General features: G+C 44.2%; 1 protein-coding gene across 1 annotated transcript; it reads left to right on the top strand.

Moving 5' to 3' along the window:
* The first annotated feature begins 1,473 nt into the window (after nt 1-1,473).
* Nucleotides 1,474-9,058, top strand: NEURL2 (neuralized E3 ubiquitin protein ligase 2). Its single transcript, XM_066586549.1, has 2 exons — nt 1,474-2,239; nt 8,397-9,058. The coding sequence occupies exons 1-2, from the start codon at nt 1,531-1,533 to the stop codon at nt 8,510-8,512; spliced, it is 825 nt and encodes a 274-aa protein (XP_066442646.1). The 5' UTR covers nt 1,474-1,530; the 3' UTR covers nt 8,513-9,058.
* Nucleotides 9,059-21,306: the final 12,248 nt, after the last annotated feature.

Raw genomic sequence — 21,306 nt, 5'->3', positions numbered from 1 at the left:
GTGTTTTTAACATTAGAAAGTCCTATTGACTGCAAAATTGCGTGAGAAAATCACAGGTGGCAGCGCTGTTTTTCGAGAAGAAGAAGCTCTGATGCTCAAAATTCGCTGTAAAAAAAAAAGTCATGGGTTATGTTGCGTCGATATAGCGATCGCCAGCGTGAAGGAGCCCTGAGTCTGAAGGAAAAATCGAGAATACATGCCCTTCAATGACCACGTTTTACCGTGGATCCTCCATGCGGATGTCGGTCGCAGAATCCACAATTCCAATCAGTCGTGTAGGACCCCCCTTATACTCCTACCTGCTGGATCCACTTCTGGTTTCGGTTCAAAAAGCTGCACTAAAAACTTGATGTGAAATTTCCGTTATCACGGCCGCATAACGGGACTAAAACACGTTCATGTGGGGACTGCAGCTGTCATCGCATTCATCATTATGCCAGGAGCGTATGAGCAGTCAGCATGACAAGAGTGCCTGGCATTGTGCTGGAGCGGACTCTGCCCCTTTATACTCATTATGGCCAATACTGATCAATCAGTGGGATTTTTCGTATGTTCAGAAAATTTTTTGCATAGTATTTCTATGGCAAGGCCTCGTTCACACGGGCGTTTATAATTTTGCTCTGTGATAAACACAGTTTGTATGTATGTGCGTTTTTGGTGCATATGCGCGTTTTGGTGTCTGTATTTGCGTCCCTATTCACTGCATTTTTTACGCATGCAGAAAAAAAGAAAACCACAAGAAGGCTCAATTGATGTCATTTTTTGACAAGATGCGTAAAAAACACAGTGAATATGCATGTAACATTCGGGTTTTTTTACACTCCCATAGACTTTCATGGCCCATGATATGCTACGATTTTTTTTTACGTGTGTAAACGTGAAAAACGCAGTTAATACGGATGCAACATAGATGTAAAAAACACAGATACGCACCCAAAATGCATATATACAGGCAGTAAAACGTTCCTTTTTTCACCAAACAAAATTGCATACACCTGTGTGAACAAGGCCTTGTGCTGTGCTTACACGAACAATACGGGTTGCACCCGAGATTCTCACGCGCAATTCGCATCATACGGTCCTGTGCTGTGTCATGTGCAGGGCACCGCCCACTATATGCCCTATTCTCGTGCGATACTCGCACAGTAATTGGGTGCGCAGCCATTTTTCATATTCGGACTATTGGTCAAAGTGAAAAACCACTTGTGTATATGAACCCATTCATAGATTAGGTTCTTTTCCTGTACGAGTTCCGTCCATATCGCAATCGCACGGAATTCGTACAGGAATATTGCCCATGTAAACACACCCTGAGACTGTAGTGTTAGTAAGGGCTGAGTAACTAAACTTAGGTTGCCGCCTGCTTCCTATCCAAGTTTGCAGGTTTCAGCTGTTTTATTGATGGAGTCTGTTCTAGGAGATAGGATAGGTGTCGGGCCGCGCGGCCGCCCCTACATGGCCTCCACTACACCTCGAGCAGCTGTCTCAGGACTCATCACCAGAGCCTTTTTAAAAATAGCATCAGGCTGCATGTCATCTGAGCTCTGCGCCGGAGCCATGGCTGTGCAGTCCCAGCCATTTACATGCTTCCACAAAGTCCATGGCACAAATGTTCGAATCGACCCTTCAGGCACTCAAGCTACCAGAGTGGAAAGCTTTGCTAATGGCATCTGCTTCAGTCGAGACCCGCTGGCACCTGGGCAACTGTTTTTGGTGGAAATCGAAGAAAAAGAATCTGGCTGGTGCGGTCACCTAAGAGTTGGGCTTATGGGCCGAGATCCTCGGAGCTTGGACATAGTACCAGAGTATTCACTACCAGACCTTGTAAACCAGGGGGATAGCTGGATATTCGCCATCACTCGGAACCACAACCGGATGACGCCAGATGAAGAAGAGAGAACATCCAACCTGGTCAAAGACCTATCGGATCCTTATCTAAAAGTTGGCAAGTTCAAAATTCCTCGTGACAAACTAAGAGCACGTAGTAAGCCGGGGCGCTTCAGTCATATCCTGGATGATTTGTACAAAACCAATATTTTGCCACCTATTGCTCTCAGAAGCCGAATCGGGGTGTTATATGATCCCCAGGCAGATGGCACTTGTCATATGCACATCGTCATTAACGGAGAAGATATGGGTGCCAGCGCTCGTGGGATTCCAGCAACTCAACCATTATATGCCGTGATTGATGTCTTTGCCTCCACCAAGAGTGTCCGCGTGATCCAGATAGAATATGGATGTAGGTATCATATTCGGCTTTCTGCTGTGGGCAGGAGCCTCCGTAGATTGGGGGTAGGGTGAGATTTCCAAATAAGACGGAGCTGTTATCCTGCAGGCATTCCTACACTTTGTCACATCGTCCTTACACTAGCTTTCTATCTATAGACTCACGATCTGGGACAGCGGGTGGAGACGCATTATGATTGTACTTCATTAGTCACGTAATTTTAGGAATGACCTACCTGCCCTAGATTTTGGAGGGACTGGCTAAAATGTATTACGTGATTTGTCATCTGAATAGGCTGTCATACTATAAAACTGTATAGAATACACTCATACAGTAGGTACTGTCTTTATCAAAGAGGGTCCCAAAAGCCCCTCATTAGCGGAACATACCCTTATGGGGCATATTGATAGGGGTACTTCTGTATCTACTATTATTTTGTATAACAAGATACTGAAAGAATTGCATTTGGATTTACAATGGGCTACAGATTATGGCTTTTTATGACTGCATACAGAGTCCCCTTAAAGGGGTTTTCTAGGCAAATATTATTGATGACCTATCCTTAGCATAGGTCATCAGCAGATTGCCGAGCCCGCTGCATGGTCATTGGGATCGGAGCATGAAGTCTAATAGGTGGCTTCGCTGTCATTGACTTCAATAGGGAGGGGTGGCTTCCTATTAGACTTCCTGCTCTGACCCCAATGACAACATCTGGGCTTGCTGCACTAACAGCGGGCTGGGCGATCAGCTGATCCCCAGCTATCACCTATGGATGACCTATCCTGAGGATAGGTCAGCAATAGTATTTGCCTCGAAAACCCTTTAAAGTCCGTATTAGGGACCCATAAAGCGCCACATACCACCATATGGTGTCACTAAGGCTGGATTCACATGAGTGTATGCGTATTCGCAACACGTCTTTATGGAATAGGAGTTGCGTGTTCACGCACGCATTGGCGTAGTTTGCTATTCTTTTAGCGTATGTAAAAAACACGCACCGATGCTCTTGGTTTAATGGGTTCTTTTCCTGCACAAATGCACAGGAAAATTGAGCGCGATGCGTATTTTTTGCACGACCAAAATGCGCAGGAAAAATATGCGCTAGTGATCGAACCCATTGAAATCAATAAGTTCTATTTTCTGCTTATTGCACACGCAAAACTTTCATGCGCAAATGCGCCTACAAATATGTTCATGTGAATCCGGCCTAAAGCATTGTATTTATGCTACCATATAAAATGATAACCACGCAGAGATACAAATGGGCCCGTAGCAGGCTATGGGTGGGATATTATGGATCTGTAACAACATATATCTGTTTGCCTAAAGTACGATATTTTTCTTTATTTTACCTAAAAAAAAGGTTGCCCTGCAAATAAAAAAACAAAATCGTGTTTAAAGGGGTATTCCGATCTAATAAAGTAATACTTACTGCCATACTTACTAATACAAAGGTACAAGGGCAGGTAGAAACACCAGTTCCCAGCAGTATGCAGAAGGCAAAAATGCTATATGGGGAGGTAGCACATATGCAAAATACTAATGAACTGCTCACACACCTACTATACATTGGCCGGTTGGCTGCCTAGTATTATACTTGCATACAGATAAGGCTTGTATAGGGTGCCAGTACCACAAGTACGTGTAGTGCACCATACAGGCTTACACACCATTAGTGACGCCCCATACTAGTAGATCAGACGGGCTGTACCGCATATTCTGTAGTATACGACACAAAGCAATGACACTCTGGGCTTCCCAGCATTTCAGGACAAAACTGCAAATATAGGAGGTATTGGTTGATATTTTGGCAAAAATACGCAATCTCGTAACCTACGTCAAGGGTCCTCATGTCTTGTCAGTCCAACACTAACATCATATTACAAACAATTGACTGCCAAAAAGTGATAAAATCCATACAATGATAACTAAGAAGCGTCCATACTAAAGCATGGTTTACATTGGTCAAGTAGATGGTCAAGGCAAGCATGAGCACTCGACCTGTGAAAATACACTAGTAGAGTGGACAGTAGAGTGAACAGGTGAGCACTGCGGAAAGTCACGTGGTGGAGCAGACAGCAGAATTGTTCACCCCCTACCCTCTCCTCTCACCTTGACAGACAGAACAGTGCAGAGGCAGGTAGAATAGCGATAGAGAAAAGGATTTATTTTCTGGAGTGACTGGGCCTAGTTCATTAGGTTCAGTTACTTGTCTAATGTAAACAATTTCCAATTCTATCTATTCAGTCGTGTCCGGCTCTTGGATACTCTGTAGGCCGGTCCTCTCCATGCTTCTCTATTCTCTACAGTTGCTTTCAATTGCCTGATGTCCATTCCCATGTCCTTTTTGATGGTGTCTTGCGTCTTCCCTGTTTCCTTTTACCACTGACCGTTTCAAGTAGCATCTATTTTTCCAGCGAATTTGCCCTCATCACGTGTCTAAAGTACATCAGTCTTGTATCTCATGATCTTGCCTTCCAGGGACACCTCCAGGTTGATACGATCCAGGACAGCCTTATTGGTGACCCTAGCTGTTTAGGGGATTCGTAGAAGTTTTTTCCAACACCACAGCTCGAAAGCGTCAATTTTTCTTCTGTCTGTTATCCTCAATGTCCACATCTCACAGCCATGTGTTACAATCAGGAAGACGATGGCTGTTATTAACCTTTGATGATGACTGCGGCATCCTGGGACATATTGGGTCCATGCTCACCATGGCCGTATGCCCCAGTGCTAATCGATGCTTTGTCTCACCTGTGAAGCTGCCACTCTGATCGATGAGGGACCCAAGGAATATACAGCTATTAACCATTTCTGTTTCCCCGTTGTTGACCCTTATTTGGACTTCCTTGTTGGTAGCGGTCGTGATCTTTGTCTTCTTGATTTTCAAGTGAAGTCCCATCTTCTCACTTCTTCTTTTAGTTTCATGATCAGCGTCTTAAGATGCTTCTCTATCTCTGATACCAGGGTTGAATCATCTGCATATCTCAGATTAGTGATGGTTCTTACACTTATTTTCAACCCAAATCCCTAATCATTTAAGACCAGCCACCTCATGATCATTTCTGCTTACAGGTTGAAAAGAAAAGGAGAGGATGCATCCTTGTCTTGGTCCCTTTTTGATCTTGAACTAGTCTGTATTCCCATACCTAGTTCTAGCTGTGGCTTCATGATTTCTGTAGAGGAACCTGACCAACGTGATCAGGTACCCTGGTACTCCCACCTCCCTCAGTGCTTTCCAAAGCTTATCATGCATGCAGTCGAAAACTTTGGTGTAATCAATGAAACACAGGTAGAGCTTCTTCTGATTGCCTTTTCCATGATTCACCTCGGGTTTGCGATGTGGTCATGGGTCCCTCTGCCCTTGCGGAATCCAGCTTGAACATCAGGAAGTTCCTGGACAAGGATATTGCCCAAGCGCTTCTGGATGATTATCAGAATTTAGATTCTGATCCATAGAGTTTCATGGTGAAGGCTTTATTGGGTAGGTAACCAGGTCTTTTCCCAACCATAACACTTAGCCAGCCTCCCGGCACTTTGAGCTGACTATGGGAAGGGAGGGATCTAAAGCAAAACCATTAGCATGAAAATGCAAGAACTAGTCAAGTACAGACCCCATTAACGGGGCCTAGTGAACTGGGCCCAGTTATTTGACCAATGTAAACCAAGCTTTAATAGAAAGGTACAAGAGCAGGTAGAAACACCAGTTCCCAGCAGCATGCAAAACGCAAAATGCTATATGAGGGAGGTAACACAGGTTCAAAATACTGATGAGCAACCAATCACACACCTAGCACAGATGGAGAAGACTACCTAGTATTATATTTGCACACAGAAAAGGCTCGTATAGGGTGTCACAGGTACATGGTGCACTACATGTATCTGTGTAACTGTCACCCTATACAAGCCTTATCTGTGTGCAAGCAGCCAACCCCCCAATGTATAGTAGGTGTGCGATTGGTTATTCATTAGTATTTTGCACTTGTGTTACCTCCCTCATATGGCATTTTTGCCTTCTACTTGCCCTTGTATCAATAAGTATGGTCACTTTTCAGTGATTTTTGTATGTATTTGATATTTTTTTCTCTGTGAATTGTATCTAATATCATCTTATAAAGTGATGGCATATCACTTGGATATGCCATCAATTTATGACTGGTGGGAGCCAACCTTTGTGACCTCCATCATTATAGAGAATGAAGGGTGCTGCACCCATTCAAGTGAATAGGGAGATGCTGCAGTCCCCTGCACAGCTGAGTGACTAGGAGCCCCGCTGTGCAGGGAAAATATGAAGGGGACACAGAGCTAAATCGGCACCACGGTCTTCTCATTCTCCAGATCGGTGGTGATTGCATATCATGGAAATATGCCATTGCTTCATAAGTTAGGAATAACTCTTGTAAAGGGGGGTTCCGGGACTTTTATATTGATGGGCAATCCTTAGCATAGGTCATCAACACCAGATTTCTGGGTGTCTGACTCTTGTCACCCTCGTTAATGAGCTGATTCAAAGGGGACACCGAATTTAGGCAAGTGAAGTGGCCTCTTCAATGTATACCAAGCACAGTGCTCCCACCCGAGCACTGTGGCCATTTCAAACAGTTGATTAGTCAGGCTGCCGAGAGTCAAACCCTCACCAATCTGATAGAGATGACTTATCTTAAGAATAGCTCATTAATATTTGACCCTTTTATACAGTGCTGGGATGTCTTTAATTCGAGCCATTGAGGAGTAGTCATGTGCCCAGACACCACCATGTCATTTTAATTATATATCTAAGTGACAGGAAATAACAAAATTGCAGAACCTATTTATAAGGAGGAAGGAAGTGATTGGTGTTCTTTGTCACACCTGCTAGATCTGTGCAGAGGTCTCATTGCCTTATTAAAGATTTGTTAAAGTTGTCAGCTAAAAAATGAAAAATTAACAAAATACTTAGGGCACATTTTGCCAAAATTTTGTCAGGAAAATGGTAGAAAATTTACTTGATGTGCACCAACATTGTGTTGTAATGTGTATGACAATGTTGGAGTATGCTATCTGAAATATTAAATGGAATCTGTTAATGGGTTCATGCTGCCCAAACCACAGCACGACCCCGGACAGGTATGCCCATTACTCCCTTGGGTGTATTATACTGAAATGCTACAGTATGTGAGAATAAGCACACTTTGAAGATTGTCACAGAACAGAGCTCCAAATCAAAGAGGCCAGCCATGCCAGAAATCCTTGCCCGTAGTATGTTGACTGAAAGCTCCCCCCCCCCCCCATACACAAAAGGGGAGAGACCTGTCTACATAAAGTGGGCGGGGAACGGCCGGCACAACCCGCCTCTCTGACTTTAAGCTCCATTCCAAGTCAAACTTTAAAGTGTGTTTATTCTGATACACTGCAGCATTTCAGAATAACACATACATGTGGGCGACGGGCATACCTGTCCTGGGTTCATTCTGCCTGTAGTTTGGGCAGCATGAACTCGGTGACAGGTTCCCTTTAATTGATACAAAATCAAGTGTATGACTTGGCGTAAGCTGGCAGTCCGTTTTCAGCACAGATAATGATGTTGTGCTTCACACCTATCACATACTTGTGACAAATTATGCTACACCTCCAAACTGAAAACTGTCCGACATAAAGAACATATGCCAACAAAATAGTAACTATGTGACATTTCTTTCAGGGACAATAAGCAGGACAATGCCAACAAATGGCAATCACTCATATAGAACTTATACTATGACAGTATCTTGATCCTTATATGTTATCCACATATCTCCACCACTGTTTCTAAACTTGTACTTTTTACAATGGTTTTAGTAAATGAGGACATTACAAAGAACAAAATAAATGGGGGCTGAACTGCACTACCAGGCACAACCTGTGGATTATAGTGGCACTGTTTCTGGAAAGAAAGTGTTTTATTTTTTATTTCCAATCTCATTCTATCCCCATATACCAGTGTATGAAACTCTAGATTTATGTAGTCTATCCATCTGGATATTTTCTACAAGATTTATGATCAATTAGGTTAATATATTAGCTTTTATGTGGTTACAACTATTTTCCTTTCTGTTTCTCTAAAGTGATGAATGTACGGTGTTATCTGTATGATGAATGAGGGGACGTGTTTGGTAGTGATTCTAATGCAGACATGTTCTCTTTCTCTCAGTTCCTTCTCTGCAGACCTTGTGCCGCTTAACTATCCAGAAACATGTGATCCACAGAATGGCAATCGATTGGCTAGATTTACCGCAATTACTAAAGAATTTCTGCAAGTTTGAGTGATGAAACCAATGACTTCACATAATCTAGAATGAATGCAGGCAGGACGGGAATGGGCTGCGATCTATACACTTAGGTGCCATCCTCCTGAAACCAAGATAAAGAGGCAAGTGAAATCCACCAAGATGAGGCACACCAGCCATACTGCAAACCAGTCATCTGTGGACTACCAAGTGTAACCAGTGCTGAGTGATGTTTACCACCTGAGGATTGCCTATTACAACCAGTGCTAGCTTGGAGCAAGTCCTACTAAATCCAGAATCATGCATACTATTGTGTACTAACTATTACAGCCAGAACAAGCGTTCTACAGTCCACTCACCTGAGAACCTTCAATACAATGCATTGTGAAAGTATTCCCCCCCCCCCCCCTAGTGCTTTTCCTGTTTTATTGCATTATGACCTAGAATTAAAATGGAAGGAAGGGGGGGTGTTGTACTACTTAAGTTACACAACAGGCCGAGCATTTTTTTTTTCCAATTAACTGTTTATTGACAAGAGTATATAATAACAGATAAATGCAGATACTAATAGTAGCATAAACATTCTGGTTAGAGATGAGCGAGCGTACTCGCTAAGACAAACTACTTGAGCGAGTAGTGCCTTATGCGAGTACCTGCCGGCTCGTCTCTAAAGATTCGGGTGCCGGTGGGGAGCGGCGGGGGAGAGCGGGGAGGAAAGGAGGGAGAGAGCTCCCCCCCCCCCCCCCCGTTTCTGCCCGCTCTCCCCCCGCCGCTCCCCACCCCCCGAATCTTTAGAGACGAGCGGGCAGGTACTCGCATAAGGCACTACTCGCTTGAGTAGTTTGCCTTAGCAAGTACGCTCGCTCATCTCTAATTCTGGTACATCAAGAGAACACATGTTGATTCAAACTGAGGAAAACAAAAAAGTACATTTTGATAAGTAGTAGAATTAAAGATTAAAATGTTAACATAAAGGTAAATGGGCATGAGATAAACAATTGTGAAGGCAGAGTTACATCAGAAAGGGCTGGAGCCAATCACTGATTGATTTGCCCGTTTGAATGACCGTAACCATTGGTCAAGAGGTAATTTTTTTCCCAATTTAAAAGGTGAGCCTTTTTGAAGTCTCCCAGTGCCCTGCGAAAATGTCATAAAACATTTGTACTTCGGAATTAAGGGATGGCTGAGCTATACACGACTTTTCCTGTAATTTAAGAGGAATTGGAGTTTCATGTAGACAATTTAATAAAAGAGCAAATTTGAGAATATTTAAAGAAGTCATTATTTAGAAATCCAAACTCGTCCACTAGAGGCAGAAAGGTTTTAAGTTCACCACTAGTTATGAAGTCTGTGAGATGAATGATACCTTTTCTAGACCAATGCCTTAGATGTAAGTCTAGTATAAAATATTTAACAGTCTCTATTGGCTAATATTTTTTGACGAGACTTTTCCTCTTTTGGGGAATAAAAGGACCAAGCTTGAAGCGAGGCCAGCATGGGGGAGGACATAAGTTAAATATTTAAGTGTAATGTTAGACTGGGATATAAAAAGTGAAAGCGGAGGCAATTAACAGTGATCTTAAGGACTTGGATCCATTAAGACACCATTCTATAGTAGACCAACTAACGTTTGAAGAGTTAGGGCTCTTGCCCACAGCTGTATATTTGCTGTGAAATCTGCGTCGGGCTTCCGCACCGTGGATCCGAAACAAATAGCGCCCACAGCATGTTATAGGAAATCAATTCTTCCTCCACACGTGCGGAAAACAATTGTGGTTTCCGCAAGTGGAGGCAAAATCACAGCATGCTCCATTTCTATGCAGATTCCACACGGATGACTTCCATTTAAGTCAATGGAAGTCATCTGACCAACGGCGCATCCACATCCGTTTCATCTCCTAGCGACGGCACAAGAAAAGAAAATCTGTACTGCGCATGTGCCACGGCGAGCCACCAGGTCAATTCGCAGTACAGAAAAGAAGCCGACAGAGCAACTACGTATAGCTGCTGCTGCCAAAGCCAGATTTCGCATGCGGAATTCAGCTCTGCAGTGTACAGGGGGCCTAAATAAACCAGGTTTGGTTAAAAATAAGGGAGTTATAATACAACCATAAGGGCTCATGTCCACGGGGAAAATAGGATTTAGGATCCGCAGCGGATTTCCTGCATGCGGATCCGCATCCCATAGGGATGCATTGACCACCCGCGGGTACATAAATACCCGCGGATCGTCAATAAAAGTGATTTAAAAAAAAATGGAGCATGAAAAAATCCGGACCATGCTCCATTTTCATGCGGGTCTCCCGCGGGGACGGCTCCCGCGGGCTTCTATTGAAGCCTATGGAAGCCGTCCGGATCCGCGGGAGACCTAAAATAGGAATTTAAAGCATTTACTCACCCGCAGCGGACCGCGAAGCTCTGCTCTTCCTCACGGCCGCATCTCCCCTGGTTCGGCTCGGCGGATGTGCCCGGCGCATGCGCGCGGCACGTCGACGACGTGCCGGCGACGTGCCGCCGGCGTCAGGAATTCATCCGCCGGCCGAAAATGAAGATCCGGCCGTGAGGAACAGCTGATCTTCGTCGCCCGCGCCGGAAAGGTAAATGCTTTAAATTACTATTTTCGGCGCTCATGTCCGCGGGGCAGGAGGGACCCGCTGCAGATTCTCCATGGAGAATCTGCAGCGGATCTGATTTTCCCCGTGGACATGAGGCCTAAGTTGGCCTAAACCTCCATGTTTACGATGGAGAAATAGGATAGAAGACGCAACTCTAGGTTTCCCCTGCTTCCATATAAACTCTGACAGTTGCCTTTGAAGTTTGGCTACGATGGCATGGGGAATGACCAAGACACAAAAATAGTACAAACTTGTCGATAAAACCGTCATCTTGTATGGAACTAGGCGACCAACCCATGAGAGGTCCAGTCTGGAGAAAGAGTCTAGATCCAGCTGAAGGTCAGAAAGCAATGATGCCATTGAATGGCTGTGATTGGCTGAAGGCACATGTGTTTTCTGGAGGCGGGGATTTCAAGCCCTGCGTCCAGAAAGCAATGCTCTGCCAGGGACCAGGAGGGAGCGACAGCCTGCAGCAGCGCCGCAGAACGCCGGGGGAAGTGAGTTATGATTTTTATTCTTTGCTCCGCTGTATTCCCGGCGTATAAGGTGACAGTTGGGGGGTCGTCTTATACGCCCCGTCGCCTTATACGCCGGTATATATTTTTATTTTTACACATTTCTGGATGAATTGCAGGGAAGGGCTTATATATTTAAGCCCTTCCCGACAATTCATCCCGCGCACGCCGGCAGCCCATTGCTTTCAGTGGAACCTGCTGTATTGCCGGCTCCATTGAATTCAATGGGCTAACATCGTTCTTCTCTGCCACAGCTGTTACAGCTATGGCAGAGGAGAACGATCTTTATGCTGACAGTGCGGGGGGGGGGGCCCACTCTTGCCGCTATTGTGGCTTAATAGTGGGACCTGTGAACTTGAGATGCAGCCCAACATGTAGCCCCTCGCCTGCCCTATCCGTTGCTGTGTCGTTCCCATCACTTTCTTGAATTGCCCCGATTTTCACAAATGAAAACCTTAGCGAGCATCGGCGATATACAAAAATGCTCGGGTCGCCCATTGACTTCAATGGGGTTCGTTACTCGAAACGAACCCTCGAGCATCGCGAAAATTTCGTCCCGAGTAACGAGCACCCGAGCATTTTGGTGCTCGCTCATCTCTAATTATGATTTAAGGCTGTACAGCTCCGATGTTGGAAGACGCCCGTTGAGGTTTTCTTACTATATATTGCCAGCCTCTCTGCTGTTGGAGCTTATCCAACTTCATGCAGTACTGGCTTTAGCCAGCAGATAGTGCCGTTGTATAACGGCAGAAAAAGAGTAAGCCCCCTAGGAAAACCAGGATACAAATCGGATTGGAAAGGGTTAATGGATTCCCTCAACAAATCATTAACGTTTATCCCTAGAATTTGTGATTTGTTTACATTTAACTTATAGTATGATACTTGTCCAAAATACAGTAAGGTATCTTTTGCAGCTCTTAAAGACGGTAATGGATCAGAAAGAGTTAATATATCATCAGCGAATAAGTCAATTCTGTGTTGTCTTAAACTTGCTGGAATATCTTTTATGTTAGGGCTTGTAAGTGTACGTCCTGGGAGAGGGGAAGTTAATGCAATAAGACGTACATTTACGTCCTGTGGATCACGCGAGATCAGAAGAGATCTCAGGCTATCCGGCAGCAGGAGCCAGCTGTCACTAATAGCCAGCCTCCCTCTGCAACAGCGGGGGTGCAACAGAGCAGCGACCCCCGCTGTTAACGCCTTCCCTGCTGCGATCTATGTAGATCGTGGTGTGACATCATCGGACTTTTGCGATGAAATCACCAGGGTGCCGACGGGTTGCCATGGCAACGGGACACCAGATACCAGATACCGGCATCCTGCATTGCCAGTGCCTATGATCGCTAATACAAGCGATAAGACATTGCAGGAGAGAAGTCCTGCAATGCTTTATCATAGCGATCATAGGTATGATTGTACAAGTCCCCTAAAGGGACATAAAAAGTGCAAAAAAAAGATACTAATTATGTAAAAAAAAAAGGAAAAAGGTAAAAAAAAAAAACAACTTTTTTGAGCTTTTTCCCATATTAGCATAATTTTTTTTTCAATTAAAATCCCACATATTTGGTATCGCCGTATCCGTAACGACGCATACAATAAATTGAACGTGCTTTTTATCTTGCATGGCAAAAAAGCGTTAAAAAGCCCTAAAAAACTGAGACAAAATGCTTATTTTTTTTCATTTAGCCTCCCAAAAAAAACACAATAAAATTGATTTAAAAAAGTATGTACCCCAAAATGGTAGCAATAAAATCTACAGCTCGTCCTCCAAAAAATAAGCCCTCACAGAGCTCTATCCATGGAAAAATAAAAAGTTAATAGATTTTGAATGCGGTAATCTAGAAAAAAATAATAATTTCCAAAAAAAGGGGTTTTATTGCAGAAAAGTAGAAAAACAACAACAAAAAAAGAATTTTGGTATCAGTGTAACCGTACCGACCCGCAGAAAAAATGTATTGTGTCATTTATGCTGCATGATTAACGCTGTAAAACAAAAAAAATCTATGGCAGAATTGATGCGTTTTCTCTCCCTGTTATCATAAAAAATTAATTGAAGTTTACAATATAGTCAATGTACCCAAATATGGCACAAATAAAAACTGCAGTTCGCCACGCAAAAAACAAGGTCTTATACAGCCGTGTCGACGGAAATATAAAAAAGTTATGGTTTTTGAAAAATAGAGATGAAAATCCGCCAAAAATCGATGCATGCTTAAGCCCAAATTAGGCCGTGTCATGAAGGGGTTAAGGATCCAGATAACATAATGAATCTATCTTTAGGGTCTAGCAGTTTTTATTTTAGAAAGGTCAAAGTTAATATTTTCACTAAATGCTATTAGGACACAATAGAAAACATAGTAACTTCTTCTGGCTTGGAGGAAGGGGGGAGGCCAGGCATACTCAACTCGCAGAGCCCCACAGAGGAAAACAAATACAAACGACGTGGACATCAGTCCCGGCAGGAAACATCGGCTATAAAAATACACAGAGGCAAAATGCCTATTTTATTCATTTTGCCTCCCAAAAATTACAATAAGGGCCTATTCAGAGTGCGTATATTAGCCGGGTTTTCACGCCCAACCGATATACACTGACATGCTTTGCAGGGGGAGCAGTGCACTAAGCTCCCGCCCCCTCTCTGCCCCTCACAACTGTTTGCAATGGGATGGGCGGGACAGGGGCGGGGCTAAGTTCCACCCCCATCCCACCCCTCCCATTGCAAATAGTGACAGGGGCGGAGAGGGGGTGGGATCTCAGTGCACTGCTCCCGGCCCGACTCCTCCCACTGCAGAGCATGACAGCGTATATCGGCCCTAAAAGTGATCAAAAAAACTGTATGTACCCCAAAATGGTACCAATAAAAACTAAGCTTGTCACACTGAAATCAAGCCCTCACAGAGCTTCGTCCATGGAAAAATAAAAAAAAGTTATGGGACTTTGGATGCAAGGATAGAGAAAAAACAATAATTTCCAAAAGAGGGTTTTTATTGTGTAAAAACCCCCAAAACAATAATTTTGGTATCATTGTAATCGTACCAGCCCGCAGAAAAAATGTATCAGGTCATGTGTGCTGCATGATTGACGCTGTCATAAGATGTGCTTCCATCTTGTCTCAACATACCAACCACTTTGAAAGTGCAAAATATTTTTTGCTGTGCCACAAATTATAATTAATAGGGTTGCTGAGTTAAGGAAAACGCCTGTCAACGGGTGTCCCATGCATTAAAACAATAAATGAGCAGTTACTCGCTTGTCTACCTCCGACACCGGTCTTCCCGTGACGTCACTTTCCATGCTGAGCCAGTCTACAAACAAGCTGCAGCAGCCAATAATAGCGCTCAGCTATCATAGCTGAGCACAGTCATTGGCTGCTGCAGCAGGTTTACAGGAAGTCACAGCTGCCTGTAAACAGTACCTTGTAGAGACACCTTTTGTTGCACTTACTGTCCGCGTCTGACGGGTTTTGCCGCTTGTCTCCCTGCACTGCTCTGAAGATCCTTCAGCTGGCGGGGATTTTAAATCCGCGCCTCCTGAAAACACTGTGTCTGATCGGCTGAGTGATCAGCCAATCACAGGCGGCGCTCAGCCATTCACTGAATGACAGCTGAGCGCTGCCTGTGATTGGTCACAGCGCTCAGGTATTCATTGAATTCAATGAATAGCTGAGCACTTAGCAAATCAGACACAGCCCTTTCAGGAGGCTGGGATTTTTAAATTCCCGTCAGGAGAAGAAGCTGCAGAAGAGTGCAGAGGACTGCCATTGAATTCAATGAATGGCCAAGCGCTGTCTTTGATTGGCTGAACGCTGTGACCAATCACAGGCAGCGCTCAATAAAAGGCTGAAAGCGCTAAATGTGATTGGCTGAGCACTCAGCCAATCAGATACAGCCCTTTCAGCAGGCGGGGATTTTAAATCCCTGCCAGCTGAAAGAGCTTCAGAGCAGTTCAGGAGGCATATATCTATATTACACTCAAGTTCGGCACTAACAACCAATCAGGTGGAATCAGGGAACCCAAACAACCGATGAGATTGCTGGAATTGTAAATCAGAACCAATGAGGTTGCTGGAATTGCTCCATAGTGCCGAACTTGAGTATTATATAGATATATGCGTTTAGGAGGACCAAGCGGCTTGAGTTTTACAGCAAACACATAAAGGGCTAGTCTTTACCCCTATATTATGCAAAAAGGCTGGAGTACGATATACTCTATGTATCAAATATATTTGTGAGTCTATGTGATTCGCTTAGGGATCATCTGCAAAATTTCATCCCAATGTAAAACCGGCGTTTCTAAAGGTGATCTCAATATATTTTCTGCTGTTGCATGGTAAAATATGAGGAGGAGCACAGCTCTTCATATCTTAGGCGCAACTTGGCTCCTGCATGCGCCTACACGGAAATTTACGTCAGCTGGAGTAGATTTCTGGTACCATTTATGCCAGTTTCTGAAGTACATAATACATAAATGTGTCAGTCCAGGGCAGCCATGCCTCCTCCTGACATGCCACACCCCCTTTACAGGAAAATCGCGCAGAGCAGCGTACTGCTCAAAAAGTTGCAAAAAAGTTTGCACAAACGGACCTTGCGCAAAATTGTGTGACTTTGTTATACCAAAAAAGTATTAATAAATATCTATCTTGGTGCGTATTACATATGCATACCCTCCAAGATGCAAGCCGATTGACGGAGTGCAGCAAGTACGCAATCCCCTGAGCTTGTCCCCTGCAAGGGGGCTCACTGTGAATTACACTCGTGTGAAGCCGCGCTTGTAGTGGTCCTGCAGCAAATACTTACATCTCCAACGTGGATCTTTGGAGCTCATTCAGAGTTATTGCTGGTGCCTTTGTTGAATCTCTGATTGTGAAGTTTGCAGTTGTGCCTTATCCTTTCCATCGTGTATAATGCATGTAATGGTGCTCTGGGAGATGATCAAGGTTGGAGATATATTTATATAACTTAACCCTGATCTATTCTTCTCCATAACTTTGGAGATCTCCTTGTTGCTGGTTTAGTGGGGTCTCAGAACAGGTGCATTTATACTGACATCATGTAACACTTTGATTGCACACAGGGGTACTGTATTCAACTAATTATGTAACTTCTGAAGTCCATTTGTTGGACCAAACCATATTTAGGGTCTGCATAGGAAAAGGGCGAATACATATGCCCTCACAACTCTTCCATTATTTATTTTTATAAAGGTTTTTCTTTTTAATCCCATTGTAACAATTTGGACTATTTTTCAGGTCCATTGCATAAAATTTAAACTAAAATCCATTTTAAAGTTAGCCTTTCAGGTTATTTAAGTACTCTCAACCCTATACACAGATGGTCCCCTACTTGCGAACAGGTTCCGTTCCAGGAGCCTGTTCGCAGAGACATTTGTTCGTATGTCTGAACAAATGTTTATATGGAGCGGGATCGCGGGTGGATCCTGCGCGATACAACGACGGGTGCCAGCTGTTCTTACAGCGGACACCCGGCGGCAACAGTTTAGACGCGCCGCTTGTCGGAACTGTTTACTGCTCTGACAGTGGTATTTAAAGTGTTAACAGTTCCGACGAGCAGTGCGGCTCGTCGGAACTGCTGTCGCCGGGTGCTGGCTGTAAGAAACAGCCGGCACCCGGCGGTCAGGGGGCCCGTACAGTGCCCCGCAATAAGATCGGAGATATAGCACTGGAAACAGGGTATGCTAATTAGTGGTGGACTATCTGTTGGCCGGTTCATCTTACTACTGTCCGGGCTATCTTCCGTCCTCCACTAAAAAAAACGCCCCCCGACTGTTGTCTCCAGCAATGGCGGCTGGAGATTTCTTGCGTTCCATGCATGGCTCTCTGCACTGCACTCAGGCATTGGGCGCAGGCACTGTGACTTTCTCTCAGTGGGGAATGCGTCTGATGTCATTTCAGAATAAGAGGACGTCACTGCGCATGTGCCTGCTCCCTCAGTGTGGCAAGACGTCTCCGGTGGCCATTGCTGGACAGGTTAATCAGCAATCAAGGGGTGTTTTTAGTGGAAGAGGATGAGAGCCTGGACCGCAGCAAAAGGTTAATTGCGAATATGTTGGCGCCATATAAAGATTATTATTATTAATTGCCAATTGGATGGTCCACCACTAATTAACACACCACATAGGAAGTGGTTGTAGAGCTATATCTCTTTATGGAATCCTGTGTGGGACAAAATAAAAGTCCTGCTTTATTCACAAAGCCCAACATATTGTAGTATATAGGGTTTAGATAGCTAAAATAACAGACTTCCTTTAATTCCAGGTTGTAATATAGCAAAGCAGGAAAAACACCAAAGGGAGGGGAATTAATACTTTCCGTAGGCACGGTACCTACTGGAAATGAGCTCAACCCTACTACTGCTGCCTTACTGGAGAATTTGCTAATTTAAACAAGAACCATGCAAATAATTACAGTTTCAGTATGATTAGATGAACGGTCTCGCCACTGAGGCCCTAAATTGGTTCCACCCTTAACCTATAAACAGACTTTGAGGCTCCTTGTGTGCAGTGACCTCTTTTTCCTCTTGTGTGGAGCTTGTTGACCACTAGACGCCTCTATGACACAGAGAAGAGATTTCGCCCAGTTAACAAGAGTTTGAGAGGGGCACATTATTAGGGTGAAGTCACACGAACGTATATCGGCTTGGTTTTTACGCCGAGCCGATATACGTTGTCCTCGTGTGCGGGGGGGGGGGGGGGGGGGGGGAGGATGGAAGAGCCAGGAGAAGGAACTGAGCTCCCGGCCCCCTCTCCGCCCCTCTGCACTATTTGTAATGGGAAGAGGCGGGGCGGGGCTAAGTTCCGAGAATTAGCCCCGCCCCGTCCCACCGTTCCCCATTGCAAATAATGCAGAGGGGCAGAAAGGAGGCAGAGAGGGGGCGGGAGCTCAGTTCCTTCTCCTGGCTCTTCCACCACCCCCCCCCTGCACACGAGGACAACGTATATCGGCTCGGCGTGAAAATCGAGCCAATATACGTTCGTGTGACTTCACCCTTAGAGTGTGAGAAGCTGGATGGTCGTATCGACAAATTGCCCACCCCATGTGACATTCTGACAGACTGTTAGGAGACGTGGAGACCAGTGGATACTTGGGGGCATACATACAAGATCACAGGGCTCAGGATGCCCTTGACAGACCACTAGTAACAAGGATCATCTGATCAGCATGACTATCCCAACTGTTTTGTTGTCCACCATCCAGAGATAGGCTGCATCGTTACAGGCCCTTGTGTCTATCAGAACCATATTCTGGCATTTGGCTGTACGACGCCCATTATGTGTACTGCCTTTGACACCCACCGCCGCCTCTGTTTGCAGTGGTGTCGTGAATGACGATACTGCAGTGCTACAGAGAAGAATCGGGTTGTCTTCAGTGATGAATCCAGGTTTAGTTTTGGCATTGGCAGTGCTCGTGTCTGGGGACCTCGGGGTGAACGCCTCAATCCTGCCTTTGCTGTGGAGCAGCACACTGCCCCCTGCTGGTGTGGTGGTCTGGGGAGCCATTGCATGCTACAGTCGGTCACCCCTAGTAGTGGTACGAGGGACAATGACAGCTCAATGATATGTTCAGAACCTCCTGCAGCCACATGTGTTCCTCTCATGGCAGCTTCCAAGAGGCTTCCAGCAGGATAATGCTCGGCTGCACACACAAGGGAGTCACAGGAATGTCTCCCTGACATTATCACACTTCTGTCGCCCAGTCACCAGATTTATCACCAATGGAACCTTTTCCACAACATTTGGGACCCCAACTTCGACAGCCTTTGAGTCACAATCTAGAGGCTTAGTTACAGCAAATGTAGTCCTATATATTTTGCAGCATATGATATGGAACCTGTATACCTTCATGCCCGCCTGTATTACATCTTGTATCCTTTTATTGTAATCACTTACTTATATCAATGTTACAATTATACATGGAAAGTATCATTCCATTCCGACAACTTCTAGGAGGGGGATATTTTTGACAATTGCTGTATTTAAAAACTTTACACCTGAGGTTTCCTTTTGTCTTGGCCACACTGTAAAACATTTCCAAGCTGAGGTGGAACTTCTGTGAGGATAACAGAAGTGATAAACCTTTGTGCTGTTATTTTGTTCACTTTTCATAGTGATGGAAATGAAGGTTTCAGTGTTGTGACGTTATAGAACATATAGGTGTAAACGCTCTTTTTGTAGGTTACAGAATTCAGACTGGAAAGTGAATAAAAATATATTGAAACATAAGTACATCAATTTATGGTCCAAGCGGGTTATCAATTCAGATCTGTCGTGGTCTCAATGTTTTATTTAAGGTCTGATCTATTGTCTTTGTTGTGTGGATGAAACATCAGCATTTTATCGATTTCGTATGATTGATTCCGTAACTGTTTATTAATTGTATCCCCCCCAGTTATATTTACTCTTCTTATTTCCTTACTCACCCCTTCCTATATCCAATAATACATATCGCCCTGCCTCGTATTTCTGTACTCTGGACATGCTTTATTGCTGCTGTGGCACAATTCCCTAGGAAGAGGTCTTGGGCCTCCAAATGCATTTTCTTCCTGGCGTTGATCTTTATCCAATGAAAAGAACTTTAATTTATCCATATTGGAGTGTTGCACCTCACACACTTGTCTATAGCCTGTCAAATCCAGGCATCGGCCAGTAGGCTGCACCTCCATACAAATATCTATAACTTTAGTTCAACCCTAGTTGGGTCTCGTACCAGATCTGGCCTCAAGCACACCACTATGGGGTTCCTCCATTGTCTTCTCTGTTCTCACATCTATTCTCAGGATAGGTCATCATTAACTGATCGGCAAGGTCTACCGTCCGAGACCCCTGCCAATTAGTTGTTTGTTACACACGTACACGTTGCAGTGGCCTGGTATTTCATAAAAGCCACGAAAGGGAATACCCATTTAAAGGATATGCTGTTGGCATTTCGTGCCAGATATCACAGGTCATAGCTGCTTTGGCGGGTCTAGGAGGACCTACAGAATATTAGGGAAGTAGTTTCAATGTTATAGCTGACTGGGGTATATTATGTACACCATCAAAGACAATATACGACATCATAGACGTCTCATGTGGTTTAGCATGTTGTGGGTTCACAAAAGGTAGATTTTTTGGTTGTACCTCGGTATGATTGGGCCAGGAAACTGATTCCTGCTATAGCAAAAATCCATCCAGTCCTTCTGAATAAAAAGAAGGTCCAAGATCATCATGAACGCACCAGCAAGGTCAATGTGCTCAGATACAGGGATAACTGCGCAGTCATTCACTTTAGCAAAATGTAATAACTAAATGAACCCCAACAGTCACCTTAAAATTTAAAAAAACTCCCCAAAATTTATCTTTTTATTGTACATTTTGAATTTGTCTCATTGCATTTTTAACCCTTTTAGTGACCAGTTTTACCTTTAAGAGCCAGTAAAATGTATCACCTTTTGTGTTCTAGCGGTCATAAGGTTTTTATTGTTTGGTCACTGAAGCTGTAGGACACCTGGTATTTTTGCAGGAGGCGCTCTTATGTTTTATAGGAACCAATTTTGGGTCTATATAATGTGTTCAGTAACTTTTATTTATTTGTATTTTTTTGCTGGGGCCAATGGGGAAAAAGCTACTTCACCATTGTTTTTTGCCATTTATTATTATGGCATTCACCGTGTGGTATAAATATTATGTTACCTTTATTCTACGAGTCA

The sequence above is a fragment of the Eleutherodactylus coqui genome, chromosome 13 (assembly GCF_035609145.1).
Source record: "Eleutherodactylus coqui strain aEleCoq1 chromosome 13, aEleCoq1.hap1, whole genome shotgun sequence".
Taxonomy (NCBI): Eukaryota; Metazoa; Chordata; class Amphibia; order Anura; family Eleutherodactylidae; genus Eleutherodactylus; species Eleutherodactylus coqui.
This window is presented reverse-complemented; position numbering and strand designations above follow the sequence as displayed.

Coding starts and splice junctions, on each gene's coding strand:
- NEURL2 (XM_066586549.1), top strand. CDS start 1,531: ATGTCATCTGAGCTCTGCGCCGGAGCCATGGCTGTGCAGTCCCAGCCA. Junction 2,240..8,396: donor GATCCAGATAGAATATGGAT/GTAGGTATCATA, acceptor TCTTTCTCTCAG/TTCCTTCTCTGCAGACCTTG.